Source organism: Phycodurus eques, chromosome 5 (assembly GCF_024500275.1).
Source record: "Phycodurus eques isolate BA_2022a chromosome 5, UOR_Pequ_1.1, whole genome shotgun sequence".
In the NCBI taxonomy this organism is placed as follows: domain Eukaryota; kingdom Metazoa; phylum Chordata; class Actinopteri; order Syngnathiformes; family Syngnathidae; genus Phycodurus; species Phycodurus eques.
The window spans coordinates 5746360-5763915 of record NC_084529.1 but is presented as its reverse complement, the minus strand read 5'-3'; the positions used below and the strand labels follow the sequence as shown (position 1 = coordinate 5763915).

The following is a 17556-nucleotide window of genomic DNA, read 5'->3' as shown; positions in this document are numbered from 1 at the left end:
CGACCGGTTGGCACATCTGCCTCACAGTTCTGAGGACCCGGGCACCACACCTCTCGCCCGGAGTAAACTGGGATAAGCTTCGGCATGCCCGTGACCCTGGTGGGGATAAGCTGTATGAAAAATGGATGGATGGACATAAGGTACATTGAACTTATATCCATTCTGTCTTTCATTCATTCAGAAAACCATCGCTAACAACATGACATTTGCAGCTACAACCTGTAGTCCTGTAGTTATTTTCTCTCTCTGCTCTTGGTTCCTCACCTTTCGACAGCGGTCTCCTTGGTAGAGGGTGATGGCCGCCCCAAACTGAGTCTCAGTTTTGTCCAAGGTTTCTTTCTGAGAGGGACTTTTTCCCTTGCCTCCGTCGCCATCGTGCTTGCTTACGCGGGCTTCAGTTGGTTTTCTTGACTGTGTGAGGAGCGTGGGTCACTGGCTCTACATCTGCCCTTTATGTAAAATGCCTTTTGACCACATCTGTAGACTGGCGTTATGTGAATAAAATTTACTTGGCTACATATCAAACTCCTTAAATGGTCAACAGCTGGGTAGTGACTAGTTAACCAAATTTGAAACACAGAATTGAAAACCAAACCATGACGATATATGACAAAAATGATGTCACTCTTAAGACAGACAAATGTCTCATGCATGTCCTGGGTCGAGCTTGGCCTTTCGGCTCAGCTCCCTCTTCAACGTGAGAGACCAATACAGAGTCCGCATCACTGCAGACACTGCGCTGATCCGCCTGTCGATCTCAAGCTCCATTCTTCCCTCACTCGTGAACAAGACCCGGAGATACTTGAACTTGGAGGAAGGAACGTGGATGGATGTTTTGTTTGAAGTGGCAGTAAAAATCTGGCAATGGAACTAGTATGAATTGACTTCATAAGACTCTTAAGATATTGTGTCTTAAAACAAAGACTGCTTTTGTCTGGCTGAAAATGTATATATAAAATATGCATATATCATTGTGTGTATGTATAAGTATATATATATATATATATAGAGTAAATAAGTAACGTAAGATGTTTTCATCAGGAATATGATGCACCCAGTAGGTACAATTTTCATTTTTGCAATGCACAAAATAAAAATACATTGAATATTTACAATTTGTTTCATTTGGGTATCAAATGTCAAACACGACAGATCAAGACAGACCCACCAAATCCTGAAAATAATATTGTGAAAGTGTTTTTGTAGACCTGAAATCTGAACCTTTATGTTCCCATAAAAAAATATATTTTTTTATTAACTGAAAATCAGTGTTGGTAGTTCTAAAGACTAATTGAATTTATAATTTGACAATATGTCCTTCTTGAAATCCCTTGACCCTAATCCCAGCAAAAAAACGTTTGCAGTAGCTCTTGGCATTGTTGCTACATGCATACTCATACAGAGACAGTGAACAACTGATGAAAAAAATATAGTGCCTTTTCTTTTTTTTTTTTTATAGGATATTCTATGACTAAATCCATGTATTGAGCATCTCCTTGCCAGCTGAGTACATGAAGCTGGATAATAAACCTGCTTGCTGGTCTTCTCTGGGATGCGGTGTGGATTTGATCAATAAAAAAAAGAGACCATAATGTGATGGCCTTCCATGCAAATAGATGAACAGGACAGGGGACAGGTAGTGAGGGACGCATTACACAGATGGAACAGGGCAGGGAGTTGGTGTCCCCCCCAGACGATTGGCGACCTAAAGTATAAACCAACACACATTACTTACGTTTAACCCGCCGGACTGCTGGAGTTTAGCACCAGGGAAGTTACTTTTCATTACTTTTTGTTCTGTTTAGTGCACGGCACTCTTTCTGTGGGTACGCCAACCATCCATCCATCATCTGTACGGCTTAGGGTTGCGGGCATGCTGGAGCCTATCCTAGCTGTCTTCGGGCGAGAGGCACCCAGAACTAGTCGCCATACAATCGCAGGGCACGTAGAAACAAACAACCATTCGCACTCACTTTGACACCTACGGACAATTTAGATTCTTCAATTAACCTACCGTGCAATGTTTTTGGGATGTGGGAGTACCCGGAGAAAAACCCACGGGGGCACGGGGAGAACATGCAAACTCCACACAAGGCGAGGCCGGGTCCTCAGAATCTCTGAGGCAGATGTGCTAACCAGTCGTCCACCGTGCCGCCATCTTCAGGATATACTATATATACACCCTGAACTGGTCGCCATCCAATCGCTGGGCACATAGAAACAAACAACCATTTGCACTCACATTCACACCTCTTTTTATAACAGTAAAGACATAAACAGCTTCAAAAATATTGTTTGAGTTGCCCAATTTACATGTGTTACCCTTTAAATTCTGCGGATACAAGTGCATAAATAATCCGGACTACTCATTAAACACATTACACGCTTGTCTTTTTAAAATCACAATAACGATAGACATACAATACTTCTAACACTTTCACAAATTCACACATATTCATTCATATCTCAGAAATAACCACTTATTTTGATGTCTGCTATTGTGTGAATGCAAAATGGCCGCCTCATCTTGGCACTTCAGCTCACCGATCCCTCGTGTATTGCAACAAGATAATGAGGCTCTCTCCAGTGGCATTCATGGTAAAGACATCTTGAGTGACCAAGAAGGATTGTTTGTAAAATAACCCCCCCCCCCCCAAAAAAAAGGAGCTCTCAAGACACTAAGATGCATTTGTGTCCGTTTTCATGGAAAGGCATATGAAGCAATATGAAGAAAATCCCATACATCCCAAAATGCAATTAGCATCTTCAGAAAACATGTTGCAAATCATAAACCTTCATTTCGAATACTTAAGGGGAATGAAATGTTGGCAATAAAAGTTGGAAAAATATTTTTTTTCCTCAGAAACAATTTTGACCTTTTAATGAATCGCAATGGCCAATCATACAAATACTCTTATGAGTAAAATTAATTCCGAAATTCTGTGGGCCATGTCTTTACTGTTACTCAAAATCAAAATGATCAAAATTATAAGATGACACATAGAATCACACATAAACATCAAAAGACGCCCAAAGCAGGCATAGTATCCTTTTTAGAGAAGGGAACGAGCAGGTTCGATAAATGGTGTTGGGGGATGTTGAAAAGTGATCTAAAGCATGCTAATTCTAATTGCAGGTGGTGTGTGAGTGAAAGTGATTTTGTTTCTTTGCCCATCTCTGTGAGTCTCTGTGTCTGTCACATCAATATTCTACCAAACCCCTCATTTAAACATCAGCTGTCAAGTCCCCCACCCTCACTTTGGATAATCTCCAATACTACTGACCACTTTTGCTGATTGTGATGAAGAGAGAGAGAAAAAAAATAATAATTAGTGCAGGATTCAAAAAAATCGTTTCCACTCCTCCTTGTGTCGAACTTTTCACTTTCTTGGGCATCCCTCTTGCAGCTCTGCGAGGAGAGTGGCATAGCCACATGGATTAAAGGGGATAAACGATGAGAGATGATCAGCATTCAGAGTCTCTGTCAGCTGTGACCTTTGCAGGTTGAGTGACCAGAGAGAGAAGAGTCATTACCAGTCTTTATCCCTTTGTGTGTCTGTCGCAGTCCTGCTGAGAGGAGAATAGCTCTGTCATTTAGGGCACCACTTCGCAATTTGGGGTTTGGCACCCCTGTGGGGTCACAATATACTGCCATTTTGCCGGGTCACAGAATGCATTTGTACTGCAGAGTTGTATTTTTTATTACTTTATACTTTCTGTGAATAATAAGGACTGTAGATACCATATAAATTAGAAACTGATTGTATATTTATTTGATTATTTGTTTTACGATGCCAGAATAGAATTTTTATTGGCTTCCTTTGTCTCTATAAGACACAAAGAAGCCATTTTTCTTGTCTTGATTTGGTGTTCTATTCCAACTCCTGTAACACAAAAAGATGATTTGATGGTATGTTTATACAGCATACACAATGGTAAAGGTGTTCACACGCCAATTTGTTGAAATACATGGAAAAATTTTCTACAATTATACAATCTAAATCTGCTACTTGACGTACTGTGGATATAAGGAGTCTACACATGCCTGTTTGAATGCCAGATATTTGTGATGACAAAAAAAAAAAAAAGCCAGATATAATTACTAAACTTTTTGCCATTAATGTGATAAGCAAAAATTAAATCTCATGAGCAGAGGCGAAAATAAACAGCTGAGATGTGGTTGCACAGGTATGGACACCCTCATAACTGGGGATGTTGCTGGGTTCAGAATTAATCACATTCAAACTCATGTTAAATGAGTCGGTACACACCTGCTGCCTTTTAAGTAACACTGATTAACCACAAATAAAGTTCAGCTCTTTCCTTTCCTTTTCCTGACCTCTGCTTTTTAGCAGAGGCCTAAAGGTTTTGCGTGAATACAATTTGAAACTGTTCCCAATTTTCACCACTTCGAGGAAGGCCCCAGTACCATAACAGCTGAAGAAAAACAGCCCCAGAGCATGTTGCGGCCACCCACCACCATGCTTGTCTTCAGGTCAGGTCACATCCCAAATACTAGCAAAAGTTGGTTTGACAAAATACTGGACCTTTAATGAGCAGTAGTGTGTTTGCCCCAAACATACCTTTTAGACTCATGGCCAAAAGGTTGAGCCTAGGTTTCATCGGACCATAACAAAATGTCCCAAACAAGTGAGAAATGTTACGGTCTGATGAAACCAAGGCAGAAGATGAACCTTCAGACTTCACCGAGGAAGCAAAGAAAAAATAAAAATCATGAAAGCTACGAGAACATCTGGAATTTGTTTTGGGGTTCATCAGAGGCACTTTAAATAGTGGTAGGTGTGTGCTGCCTCCCATTTAACATGAGTTTGAATGTGATTGGTTAATTCTGAATACAGCCACATCCCCAGTTATGAGGGTCTGCACACTTTTGCAAATACATTATCACTGTTTTCCTTATTTTTACTTTCCCTCTCAAAAAGGAATGTGTTTCTTTTTAGTTGTACAGGTTATGTCATATAAATGGTGGCAAAATATTTTAAATTTATCTTTATCTATTTTTTTAACATCACAAAATTCTGGCATTTGTGCAGGTTTTAGACTTTTTATTACCTATGAGGCTCATTGTACGTTAGAAGAATGTCACATCACACCACCCAAAAAATGAAATGTCTTAAATATACACACAGAAATAAAAATAAGTATTTAACACGTCACCATTTTTCTCACTAAATATACTTCAAAAGGTGCTATTCGCATGAAAATGTCAGCAGATGTTGGGAACAATCCAAGTAATCCATACATACAAAGAAAGTAGAACAAATAAGATCAAAAATTAAGTTCTGTGTAAAAATGTGAAATGACACAGGGAAAATGTATTGAACACAAGAAGAAAGGGAGGTGCAAAAAGGCATAGAAAGCCAAGACAACACCTAAAATCTTTCAACAATCAAACAGCAATCCAGCTCCTTGTCAGTGCAAATTAATATCAGCTGGTTCAGTCCTAATTGATGGCCTTCAAAAAGGTCTCATTGACAAGGTGTGAGTCAAGACACATCTCAAAAGAGCTGTCTCAAGACCATCGCAAACTAATTATGGCAAAACAACAATGGCATTGGTTACAGGGGCATATCTAAGCTTCGAAACATTCCAATAAGCACGGTTGGGGCCATAATACGTAAGTGGAAAGTCAACCATACCACCATACATTTGCGTCGATTAGGTGCTCCTCGCAATATTTCAGACAGAGGAGTGCAAAGAATAATAATAATAAGAAAAAGAGCTGTACAAGAGCCAAGGACCACCCGTGGAGAGCTTAAAAAAGACCTGGAATTTGCAGGTACTGTTGTCACAAGAGTCACTGATGGTATAGTGGTGCATTCGCCTGACTTCGGTGCAGGCAGCATGGGTTCAGTTCCCACTCAGTGACGGTGTGAATGTGAGTGTGAATGGTCATTTTGTTGGGTAGGGAGCGTACATTCGCGAGGTGGATCGACGGGAACGCCAATCTGTGTCCTCCCTTGCGGAGTTTCACCTGAATGCCGGCCCGTTTCCCTCTGTGGCGCCGCTTCCGTCTCCATGCGCCGAAAACCGCGGACGCCGCTCCGGTGAGTAACTCGGGGAAAAAACTGAGCGGATTTGCAAAAGTTGGTGACAGAAAGTCCGGAGTCGACTCCTTGATGGTTAGCAGGTCTCCCCTTGTGTAAGTGAGTTGTGTAAGGTCTCCAAAGACCGACGAAAAACACAAAAACAAAACAATACTAGAGAGCGCGTTACCGAGGCGACCACACTGGTAGGCGCCATATCGGGAGTTTAAGTGACAACTGGCAACTATATTTAGACACATGTACTGTCCAGATGGTCCGTTACTCCCAATATCTGTTAAATTGGGGTCCGTTAAAAGTCGAGGTTCCACTGTACAAACAACGTTTTTTGTACAGCGTGCATTTTGAACGTCTGACAGACCACTCACTAACTTGTCTAGTCTCGTCTCATCAACAAATCCTGGCACACGTCTCGTCATGATTTAGTGTCAGAATCTTGTTTGGCTCATCACTGTCACGCTGTTGTCATGGAGAAAAAAAAAGGGCGTCAACGAAATCATCACATCATCGTTATCGTTGACGAAAACAACACTGGTTCAAGAGCAGGAGGAAAGTCTAGATTTCTACACTACCGGAGACAAATTCCTTGTGTGTTTTTTGGACATAGTTGGCAAATAAAGATGATTCTGATTTTTCATTCTTTTGAAGCCTCATTTTATTTGCTTGGCGATTTTTTTAATCATTTAAATTTGGTAGGGTTCTTAACTACACTTCTTTGTTGTGTGTCAAATTTAGAAGACATTTTCACTTTACAGGAACTTTGAATGTCTAAACAGAAAGGGGTGAAAAAAATCCACTCTTGTCAGAGCCCTGCTCTCACAGAAGGAAAATTGATGTATTGTCTTTGTCATTGACATTGAGAATTTAACGTCTTGTTATTCAATGACAGTTTGACATAAACACTGAGAGAGCAAGTATCACAGCATACAACCACATGTTGGCTCTCATTTGTTTTCTCTTCAACATCACTCTCTTGCCTCCATTTCATCTCCTCTTCTGTCAAGTTGAATTGTCCACCACAGCGGCAGCAGTATGTATACACACACTCATCTGAAAAGTACAGAATATTCATAAAACTATTATACAGTAAAAGAAAATAAATATGCAATAGCTGAATAACATTGAAGTAAGTTTGCAATGTGAATTCAGAGGGTCCCACACTTAAGCAGAGCTAGTATTTTCAGTTGTGGTCAGATGTTTGAGGGTTTCTGCAGGATTCATAGAATTAAATTAAATTTAATTTCCGTTCTGTTCCAGGGTTATGCCGAGGCGTTCCCAGGTCAGCCGGGAGCCATAGTCTCTCCAGCATTTCCTGGGTCGGCCTCAAGGCCTCCTACGGGTGGGACGTGCCCGGAACACCCCAAAGTGGAGGAGTTCAGGGGGCATCCTAATCAGTTAGCCGAGCCACCTCATCTGGCTCCTCTCAATGTGGAGGAGCAGTGACTCAACTCTGAGCCCCTCCCGGATGACCAAGCTTCTCACCCTATCTCTTAGGGAGAGCCCGGACACCCTACGAAGGATACTAATTTTGCCCGCTTGTTTCCGCATCTTGTTCTTTCAGTCATGACCCAAAGAGTTTGTGACCATATGTGAGGGTAGACACGTAGATCGACTGGTAAATCGAGAGCTTTGTCTTCTGGCTCAGTTCCTTCTTTACCACAACACACCAAAACAGAGATCACTGCAGACATTGCATCGATCCACCAGTCCATCTCACGTTCCATTCTTCCTGAGACTTGAACTCCTCCACTCGGAGTGGGATTTCTTCCCTGACCCAGAGGGCACTCCACCCTTTTCCCACCGAGGACTATGGCCTCATATTTGGAGGTGCTGATTTTCATCCGAAACACTTCACACTACGAACCGCTCCAATGAGAGTTGAAGATTACAGCTTGATGACGTCAACAGAACCACATCATCTGCAACAAGCAGAGATGCAATGCTGAGGTTACCAAACTGGACCCCTCAAAGCCTCGGCTCCGCCTAGAAATTCTGTCCATAAAGGTTAAGAACAGAAATGGTGACAAAGGGCAGCCTTGGCAGACTCGAAACCTCACTGGAAACAAATCCGTCTTATTGCCGGCAATCCAGAACAAACTCTGACACCAGTCATACGGGGACCGAACAGCCCTTATTAAGGGGTCAGGTATCCCACACTCCCAGCGTGCCATCCACAGGACCTCCCGGGGAAACGGTTTAGCACCTTTTCTGAGCCCACAAAACACATGGAGACTGGTTGGGAAAACTCCCACGCACCCTCAAGCTGGTCCACTGTTCCAGGGCCAGGATGAAAACCACACTGCTCCTCCTGAATCTGAGATTTAACTTCCTTTTTTTTTTTTTTTTTGTCCTGTTCGGCTGTTAGGTCAAGGAGAATGGAGGATCTGTATCCCTTTTATGCTGGAACAGTTTTACTGTGTCACAGTGGAGTTTTTAAGCTGCCACTGTGGTTTCTTAGTATTACAATTGATATTTATTGAGAATCAGAGTCGATCAGTTGAACAAAGTTTCTCGAGGGGAGTGAGAAACGAAGACAAAAGACAAAGCACTAATTGTAAACAAGATGAGAAAAGTAAATCATTACATATCTATAAGAATTAAACATTAGCTATGAGTGTTGTATGGGGCAGTAGTGCTACACCCTGTGAGGGACGGACAGGACAAGGACAGGAGAAGAAGGATGCAGAACAAGGGTCGTGATCCCGGCTGTACAACTGAAGTGTGGTGGGAGTGACTATGTAAATTATAAAAGTCTATAGGACGAGACTGCGAGTGAGGGGATACCCAAGCAATTCGCATATTCATGAGTTATTTCTCGCAATAAATGAGTGGCCCCACACCCAGCGAAAAAGTCCCAGGGGTGTGTGCCTGACACCGTTTCGCATGCACAATGACCGACAGAAGTGTCCTGTAATTGCTGTGCCTGCACCGCGGTGGCTGAGGACCCCACCCAATCAATCAAGAGGAGGGATCTGGCACTGGAGTCCACCCGAGAGCCAGCTCCGCGGACGGGACACGTCCCACACTGAGGGACCCAGGACGGTCTGCCGGCCCCACCGAGGCGCCCTAACAACCGGCCACCCAGAGGAGGCGGCAGGGATCCAATGCCACCCGCTCAGCCAACCCCCACTCCCCTACGTGTCGCGCCACAACCCCCCCTTCACCTCCAGGAGAGCAAGACGTCCCCCTCCCCCCCAACCTGCAGGGCCCACGATGCAGCCAGTCCCCGTCCACCCTGAGGACGAGACTGTGTCCCTTGTTTGTTAGAAAGGAGGGCGGACAGGGGCGCCCGACAAGTGAACGATAAGGGGGAGAATCCTGGGAGCAGCCGCGGGGCATGAGAGGGGAGACCCAATACCAAGCAGTCATCCAGCCCAGGTGGCCCGGCCTCAGGAGCAGGTTAAGAACAGAAATGGTGACAAAGGGCAGCCCTTATTAAGAGGTGCGGTACCCCATACTCTGAAGTTCACGCAATGTTGTAGAGGCGTGTCAACCAGGACAGCCCCACAACAGTTGGATCTCATCCACCCCCAGGGCATTGCCACCGAGAAGCTTTTTAATCACCTTCTTGATCTCAACCCTAGAAATAAGATATATTGTTTTATTGTCTTTCTAAATGTGTTGCGTCACTATTTGTCTTCAAATATCTGTTGCTTAAAGGGTAGTAACACTGCAACACTGCTGCCATTTGTTTGCCCGCCTATAGCAATTTGCATTGTTTGTAAGCATTAAGCTAATTAGGCATTATTCAGGCAAAGCAGGGGTTGTTGTAAATATATGGTTGTTTTAAAAACACATTAATTCTCTTTAGTTTATGTTTATGTTGACAATACACTTCAACTGGGAGAGGTAATAAAAAGATTGAAGCCTGTTGTGAAATGAGTTAAAAAAGCCTACTTCGACCACACAGCGCTCGTATGTCAAATTTTTGCTCGCAAATCAAAGCAAAAAATAAATAAATAAACAATATAAAAAAAACAACTTGTAAGTCGGGTCACTCGTATCTCGAGGCACCGCTGTAGTTTTTGTGTTCGAAAATAAAACAAATTAAAATTATACATTAATTTCATGTGTACTTACCCTGGTCCCACGTCATTTCCTCCAGTGAGACTATGCAGTCAACTGGCCAGTCCTGTTTAAGTTCTCGAGCTGAAGAAAAACAGAAGGAATTGGGCAACTTTTTCTGGACTCTGCATAATGTCATTTTATCAGCTTAATGAGGCTTTGGCTTATCCGGATTTGCAGGTCTTGTCAAGTGAATCTAACATATGTTTATACGAAAAGGCAAAACCTGAAAAAAAGATGAATGAATGAATTCATGCAAAAGACAATTTCTTTAAGAAGCAAATCACTTCATCGTCACTTTTGTACTCTTCAATTGATTCGGGAGACTTTGCAAAACACTTAAAAATTGTGAGAATTATGATTTGTTTTTCGTCAATTGTAGATATTCTGGAACACTTCCAAAAAGTCATTTATTTTTTACCACTTATGTTCAGTGGAGTTTTAGGGAAGCTGGAGCCTATTTCAGATGAGAGTGGGCCAGATTCAGACTACACCCTGGATTAGTCGCCATTCAATTGCAGGGCACATAGAGTGCTTTAAAAAATTATTAGACCACCACCCAATGTAAGGTTTGTGCCACAGCTGCCCTTATTGGTAATTATCAAAATATTGTTAATGTTTCTGTGGTGGCACGGTGGACGACTAGTTAGCACATCTGCCTCACAGTTCAGAGGACCGGGGTTCAAATCCCCGCCCTGCCTGTGTAGAGTTTGCATGTTCTCCCCGTGCCTGTGTGGGTTTTCTCCGGGCACTCTGGTTTCCCCCACATCTCAAAAACATGCATGGTAGGTTAATTGAAAACTCTAAAATGCCCATAGGTGTGAATGTGAGTGCGAATGGTTGTTTGTTTATATGTGCCCTGCGATCGGCTGGCGACCAGTTCCGTGTGTAGCCCGCCTCTCGCCCGAAGATAGCTGAAATAGACCGTGACCAGAGTGAGAATAAGCGGGACGGAAAATGAATGAATGAATGAATGAATGATGTTGCATTCTGTTTTTTAAGATACCGTGACTTCAGTTTGTATGTGAAATATTAACTTCCTGGTCAATTCTGCGATGGAGATAAGACCGACAGGGTGATGGCTGTTAAAGCAAGCTTCAGAATATCTTGAGCATAAATATGTTTGTTCAGTAGAAGGTGTTACTTTTAGAGAACAGTGATGCTATTATTGTTAATGTTATTAAGTTGAATAGCGTGCATTTACTCTGCTGTAAGACTAGCCTAAATACCCCAATTTGACTGAGTTTTAATTTGGACAATTATCTGTTCAGAAAGGCAGATGCCAATATGTGCCGTTATACTGAATATCGGCCCTGATAATCAGCCCGGCCGATAATCAGTCTATCTCTTATCAAAAGAGTTCAAAATGGCTTGTTCTCTTTGAAGACACAATGTTAATGGCTCAATAACATGCCCTTTATTTGGCTTCTGCTATTTTGATGGTGATAGTTGACATAAAACTGGAGATGTTTAGAAGAAGCTGTCTGGTCTGGTCATCTGCAACGTCATTAGTGAGAAAAAAAGTATCTATAACCAAGTTGCCGTGGACATTTTTATTTCATTTTATTTCAACTGCAAGAAAGAACGCAAGTTCTCAGAAAAAGATGTTAGCTTCACCATCAAAATGAATTTTTTTACTGACAGAACCTGAACAACAAAAAGATAATTAAAAGATGGTGGGATCTAAACATTAGATTTGTATTCGTCCTAAATGAATGAAAGTTGATGAAAGAATTAACGCATGGATAGATAGACACCTGATAGTCATTGAACAATAATTGTGTAAATGGATGAATAGACAGGTGAACAATTGTTCACACTTGGTTTTAACAGTTCAGTTGTGAAGAAAAGTCATTATCATGTTGTTCACTTTGACAGTGATAATGACTTTGAACCATGAATAATTAGTGTTAAACTTTGTTCAGGCTTTAATTAGTATTCGAACTGTGTGAAGGATAATGCTGCTAAAGTAAAACAGATTCAAAATCACGTAGATTACAAGTGACTGTAAAATAGCAAATCATCATTATGCATTCATATCGTCAAAAAAAAATCTACTAAAGTTTGACTTTTAAGTTACATACATGGCCATACATACAAAATTGTTGCTGCCCCTCTGTTAATGAAAGAAAAACCCACAGTGGTCACAGATATAACTTGAGTATGACAAAAGTAATAATAAATAAAGATTGAATGAAAATTAAACAATGAAAACCAGATGTTGTTTTTTAATTGTGGTTCAACTGAATTTGTTAAAAAACACTCATGAAACAGCCATGAATCAAAAAAGATAATACCCCCAAAAAAGATTGAAAATAATTTGACCGTTGAGGACAAAAAAGGTGTGTCTTCGAATTGTATCACGTCTTCAGTCTTGTAAATCAGTCAGTCAGCCCATCTAAAGTGTGACAATTAATCACTGTGGTGTTGGGTGATATTTGTGGTGTTGGGTGATATTGTGCGGAGCACATGAAAGTTGGACCAGAGAAAGTGAAGAAGAGAGTTTTCTCAGTAGATTAGAAAGAAAATTATAGACAAGCACGTTAAAGGTAAAGGCTATAAGACCATCTCTAAGAAGCTTGACGTTCCTGTGACTAGTGTCACATATTATTCAGAAAAGTAAGATCCACGGGACTGTAGCCAACCTCCCTGGACGTGGTTCATGGATCCTATCCAAAACTCACTTCTGCCTCTAGACACACACACACACACACACACACATATATAGTCTCCTCCAAATTTATTGGAACGGTAAGGTCAATTCTGTTGTATATTGAAGACATTTTGGTTTCAGATCAAAAGATTAATATGAGACAAAAGTTCAGAATTCCAGCTTTTATTTCATGGTATTTTTATCTAGATGTGTTAAACAACTCAGGACAGAGCACGTTTTGTTTGAAGTCACCGCGATCTCAAGTGAGCAAAAGGACTGGAACAGACATTATTAAATTAACAAAGTGAATAATTGAGAAAATATTTGGTGGCATAACCCTCACTTGCAATAACTGCATCAAGCCTGCGACCCACTGACTTCACCTGACTGTTGCATTCTTCATTTGAAATGCCTTTCCAGGCCTTTACTGCAGCCTCTTTCAGTTCTTGTTGGTTTTTAGGGGTTTTTCCCTTTAGTCTCCTCCTCAGGAGGTAAAATGCATGCTCTATTGGGTTAAGGTCTGGTGATTGACTTGGCCAGTCTAAGACTTTCCAGTTTTTCCCCTGATGAAGTCCTTTCTTGTGTTGGCAGTGTGTTTTGGGTCATTGTCTTGATGATGAATCTTCTCCCGATTCACAAGGCTGCATTTTTTCCGTAAATTGCCAGACAAAATCATTTCATTACATCAATAAAGACGAGTGAGCCCGTTCCAGAAGCAGCCATGCAAGCCCAAACCATGACATTACCTCCACCATGCTTCACAGATGAGCTTTTGGGTTTTGGATCATAAGCAGATCTTTTCTTTCTTTGGCTTTTCCATCACTTTGGTAGAGGTTAATCTTGGTCTCATCAGTCCATAAAACTTCGTTCCAAAACCTTTGTGACTCATTTCTGTAATCATTTGCAAACTCCAATCTGGCCTTCTGATTCTTTTTGCTGATGAGTGGTTTGCATCTTGTGGTATGGCCTGTATATTTCTTCTCTCGAAGTCTTCTTCAAACACTTGATTGTGATACCTTCACCCCTGCCCTGTGGAGGTCGGCAGTGATGTCACGGAGTGTTGTCTTTGAGTGTTTCTTCACAGCGCTCACGTTTCAACTGCTGCACAATGTTGTATCAACTGCTGTTGATACCCTTGGCCGACCTGTTCGATGTCTGTTGCTTAGTACACCGGTAGTTTCTTTCTTTTTCAGAACATTCCAAAATTGTTGTGTTGGCTAAGCCCGATGTTTGTGCAATAGCTCTGATTGATTTTCCCTCTTCTCTCAGCTTCACGGAGGTTTGCTTTTTTCCCATAGACAGCTCTCTGGTCTTCATGTTTGCTTAACAGCAAATGCAGTTTTCACATGTGAAACCCAGAGCCAAAAACAACACTATTGAATGTTTAAGCAATCAATCAAAAAGGCAAAGCCTAAGAAACCAGAAACACCCATCAGTCACATGTTCCAATACTTATGCTCACTTGAAAACCGCGTAGCTTTAAACAAAAGGTGCTCTGAGTTGTTCAATACATCTAGATGTAAATATTATGAAAGAAAAGCTGGAATTCTGAACTTTGGTATCATATCCATCTTTTGTTCTGAAACTCTAATGTATTCAGTATACAAAAATACAAAGGAATTACAATACTTTTGGAGGAGACTGTACATACATATAAATATATATATCCATCCATTTACTTACGCTTATCTGAGGTCGGGTCGCAGGGACAGTAGCTTTAGCAGGGACACCCAGACTTCCCTCTCCCCAGCCACTTCAACCAGCTCTTCCGGAGGGATCCTGAGGCGTTCCCAGGCCGGTCGAGAGACGTAGTCTCTCCAGCGTGTCCTGGGTAATCCCCGGGGTCTCCTTCCAGTGGAACGTGCCCAGAACACCTCACCAGGGAGGAGTCCGGGAGGAAAACGAATCAGATACCCCAGCCACCTCATCTGGCTCCTCTCGATGTGGAGGAGCAGCGGCTCTACTCTGAGATCCTCCCGGACGACCAAGCTTCTCACCCTCTCTCTAAGGGAGAGCCCGGCTACCCTGCGGAGGAAACTCATTTTGGCCGCTTGTATCCGGGATCTTGTTCTTTCGGTCACGACCCAGAGCCCGTGACCATCAGTGAGGGTAGGAACGTAGATCGACGGGTAAATTGAGAACGTCGCTTTTCGGCTTAGCTCCTTCTTTACCACAACGGACCGATACAAAGTCCGCATCACTGCAGACGCTGCACCGATCCACCTGTCGATCTCCCGTTCCAATCTTCCCTCACTCGTGAACAAGACCCCAAGGTACTTGAACTCCTCCACTTGGGGCAGGATCTCATCCCCGACATGGAGAGGGCACGCCACCCTTTTCCGACTGAGGACCATGGTCTTCGATTTGGAGGTGCTTCACACTCGGCTGCGAACCGCTCCAGTGAGAGTTGGAGATCACGGCTTGATGAAGCCAACAGAACCACATAATCTGCAAAAAGCAGAGATGCAATTCTGAGGCCATCAAACCGGACCCCCTCTACACCTCGACTGCATTTGGAAATTATGTCCATTAAAGTTATGAATGGAATCAGTGATAAAGGGCAGCATTGGCGGACAACCACCCCTGTCTTCCAATCGAGAGGCACTGTCCCCGCGATGTTGCAGAGGCGTGGCAACCAGGACACCCCCACAACATCCAGAGCCTCTAGGAATGCCGGGTGAATCTCATTCACCCCCGGGGCCTTGTCACCAAAGAGCTTTTTAACCACCTCGGTGACCTCAACCCCGCCTAAAAGACCCCAGATGCTGCTTCCTCATGGGAAGGCGTGTCGGTGGAATTGAAGAGGTCTTCGAAGTATTCTCTCAACCGACTCACAACGTCCCGAGTCGAAGTCAGCAGCGCCCCAACCCCACTATACACAGTGTTGATGGTGCACTGCTTCCCCCTCCTGAAACGCCGGATGGTGGACCACAATTTCCTCGAAGCCGTCCGGGAGTATTTCTCCAAGGCCTCACCAAACAAGTTTTTGCTTCAGCGACCACCGAAGCTGCATTCTGCTTGGCCAGCCGGTACCCATCAGCTGCCACAGGAGTCCCACAGGCCAAAAAGGGTCGATAGGACTCCTCCTTCACCTTGACGGCATCCCTCACCGTTGGTGTCCACCAAGGGGTTTGGGGATTGCCACCACGACAGGCAACGACCACCTTACGGCCGCAGCTCCGGTCGCCTGCATCAGCAATGGAAGCACGGAACATGGTCCACTCGGACTCGATGTTCCTCGCCTCCCCCGGAACATGAGCAAAGTTCTGTCGGAGATGTGAGTTGAAACTCCTGGCAGGGGATTCTGACAGACGTTCCCAGCAGACCCTCACAATACGTTTGGGGCTGCCACGCCGGACCGGCATCTTGCCCCACCATCGGAGCCAACTCACCACCAGGTGGTGATCAGTTGACAGCTCCGCCCATCTCTTCACCCGAGTGTCCAAGACATGCGGCCACAAGTCTGATGACACGAACACAAAGTCGATCATCAAATTGCGACCTAGGGTGTCCTGGTGCACATGGGGACACCCTTATGCTTGAACACGGAGTTCGTTATGGACAATCCGTGATGAGCACAGAAGTCCAACAACAGAACACCGCTCGGGTAATGATCGGGGGTCGGTTCCTCCCAATCACACCCTTCCAGGTCTCACTGTCTTTGCCCACGTGAGCATTGAAGTCCCCCACCAGAACGATGGAGTCCCCAGCGGGAGCGCTTTCCAGCACCCCCTCTAAGGACTCCAAAAAGGGTGGGTACTCTGAACTGCTGTTTGGTGCATAGGCACAAACAACAGTCAGGATCCGTCATGCCACCCGAAGGGGGAGGGAGGCTACCCTCTCGTCCACCGGGGTGAACCCCAACGTACAGGCGCCGAGCCGGGGTGCAATAAGTATACCCACACCTGCTCGGCGCCGCTCACCGTGGGCAACTCCAGAGTGGAAGAGAGTCCAACCCCTCTCGAGAGGACTGGTACCAGAGCCCAAACTGTGTATGGAGGCTTGAATGAAAATGAACAGTCCTTTGAAAACCGTTCACAGACGCCAGAAAGAGCGTTTTCTTAATAACGTTAATCAAGCGGAAAGGAACTGAGTTCAGTTCATGTTCGCCCAAAATATGAACTAGTTCATGAACTTTCGTTCGACAGCACTCATAATTAAGAGAAACGCTCCGCAGGGCAAACGTTATGTTAGTAAAGTAGACTGACGTTAATCTCACTGATTTACGCTATGCTATCACCTTCTCTCGGGTCCCACGATGCTGCGTCTTTGGCGGAAAGGTCCAGGTTACAATGAACGTGTGCTTGCCTTGCATCTCACTATGAAATGCTACCACACGTTTGCCATTTCTGTCTTTTTTTTCCCTTCTCAACTGGGCGTCGCATGTTCCCGCTCCTTCAACCGAAGAACTTCACTTCTGTATTCTACTTCCCATGCATTGGTGATGGAAGTGCGCTCTGTCACATACGCCCCAGCGTGCTTCCGTCTTCACGACTGTCACTGCGATAAAACTGTGATTCACAGTTTTGTACAGTTTGCTTTTCAATGTTTTTTGAAGCGAAAAATTTTAATTTTTAAGTCAGAAACAGAGGAACATTCTTAAAGGCTAAGCAGGTTTAGAAACAGCCAAGTACCAATAAATAATCATGGGACTCCTACTTTGCTTCACTTCCTCTACTTTGTGATATTGTAAAATTATTGATATGTCTGAGCAGCCTTTGAAATGTGGAAATTTCAATTGAAGCGAGGGAAGTATGAAAGATTATTTTTGCA

General features: G+C 43.4%; 1 protein-coding gene across 9 annotated transcripts in view; it reads right to left on the bottom strand.

Annotated features, from left to right (window-relative positions):
• Window positions 1-1043: 1043 nt before the first annotated feature.
• The window catches only part of dnajc24 (DnaJ (Hsp40) homolog, subfamily C, member 24), a 30392-nt gene continuing 13879 nt past the window's right edge, over window positions 1044-17556 (bottom strand). For 6 of the 9 annotated variants that reach the window (XM_061677191.1, XM_061677193.1, XM_061677190.1 and 3 more), the window contains 2 exons: window positions 10146-10214; window positions 6696-7115 (listed from right to left, as the gene is read on the bottom strand). In XM_061677191.1, coding sequence (XP_061533175.1) covers window positions 6913-7115; window positions 10146-10214 — 272 coding nt within the window. In that variant the 3' untranslated portion in view covers window positions 6696-6912. The other 3 variants (XM_061677199.1, XM_061677195.1, XM_061677200.1) reach the window with 3 other exon arrangements.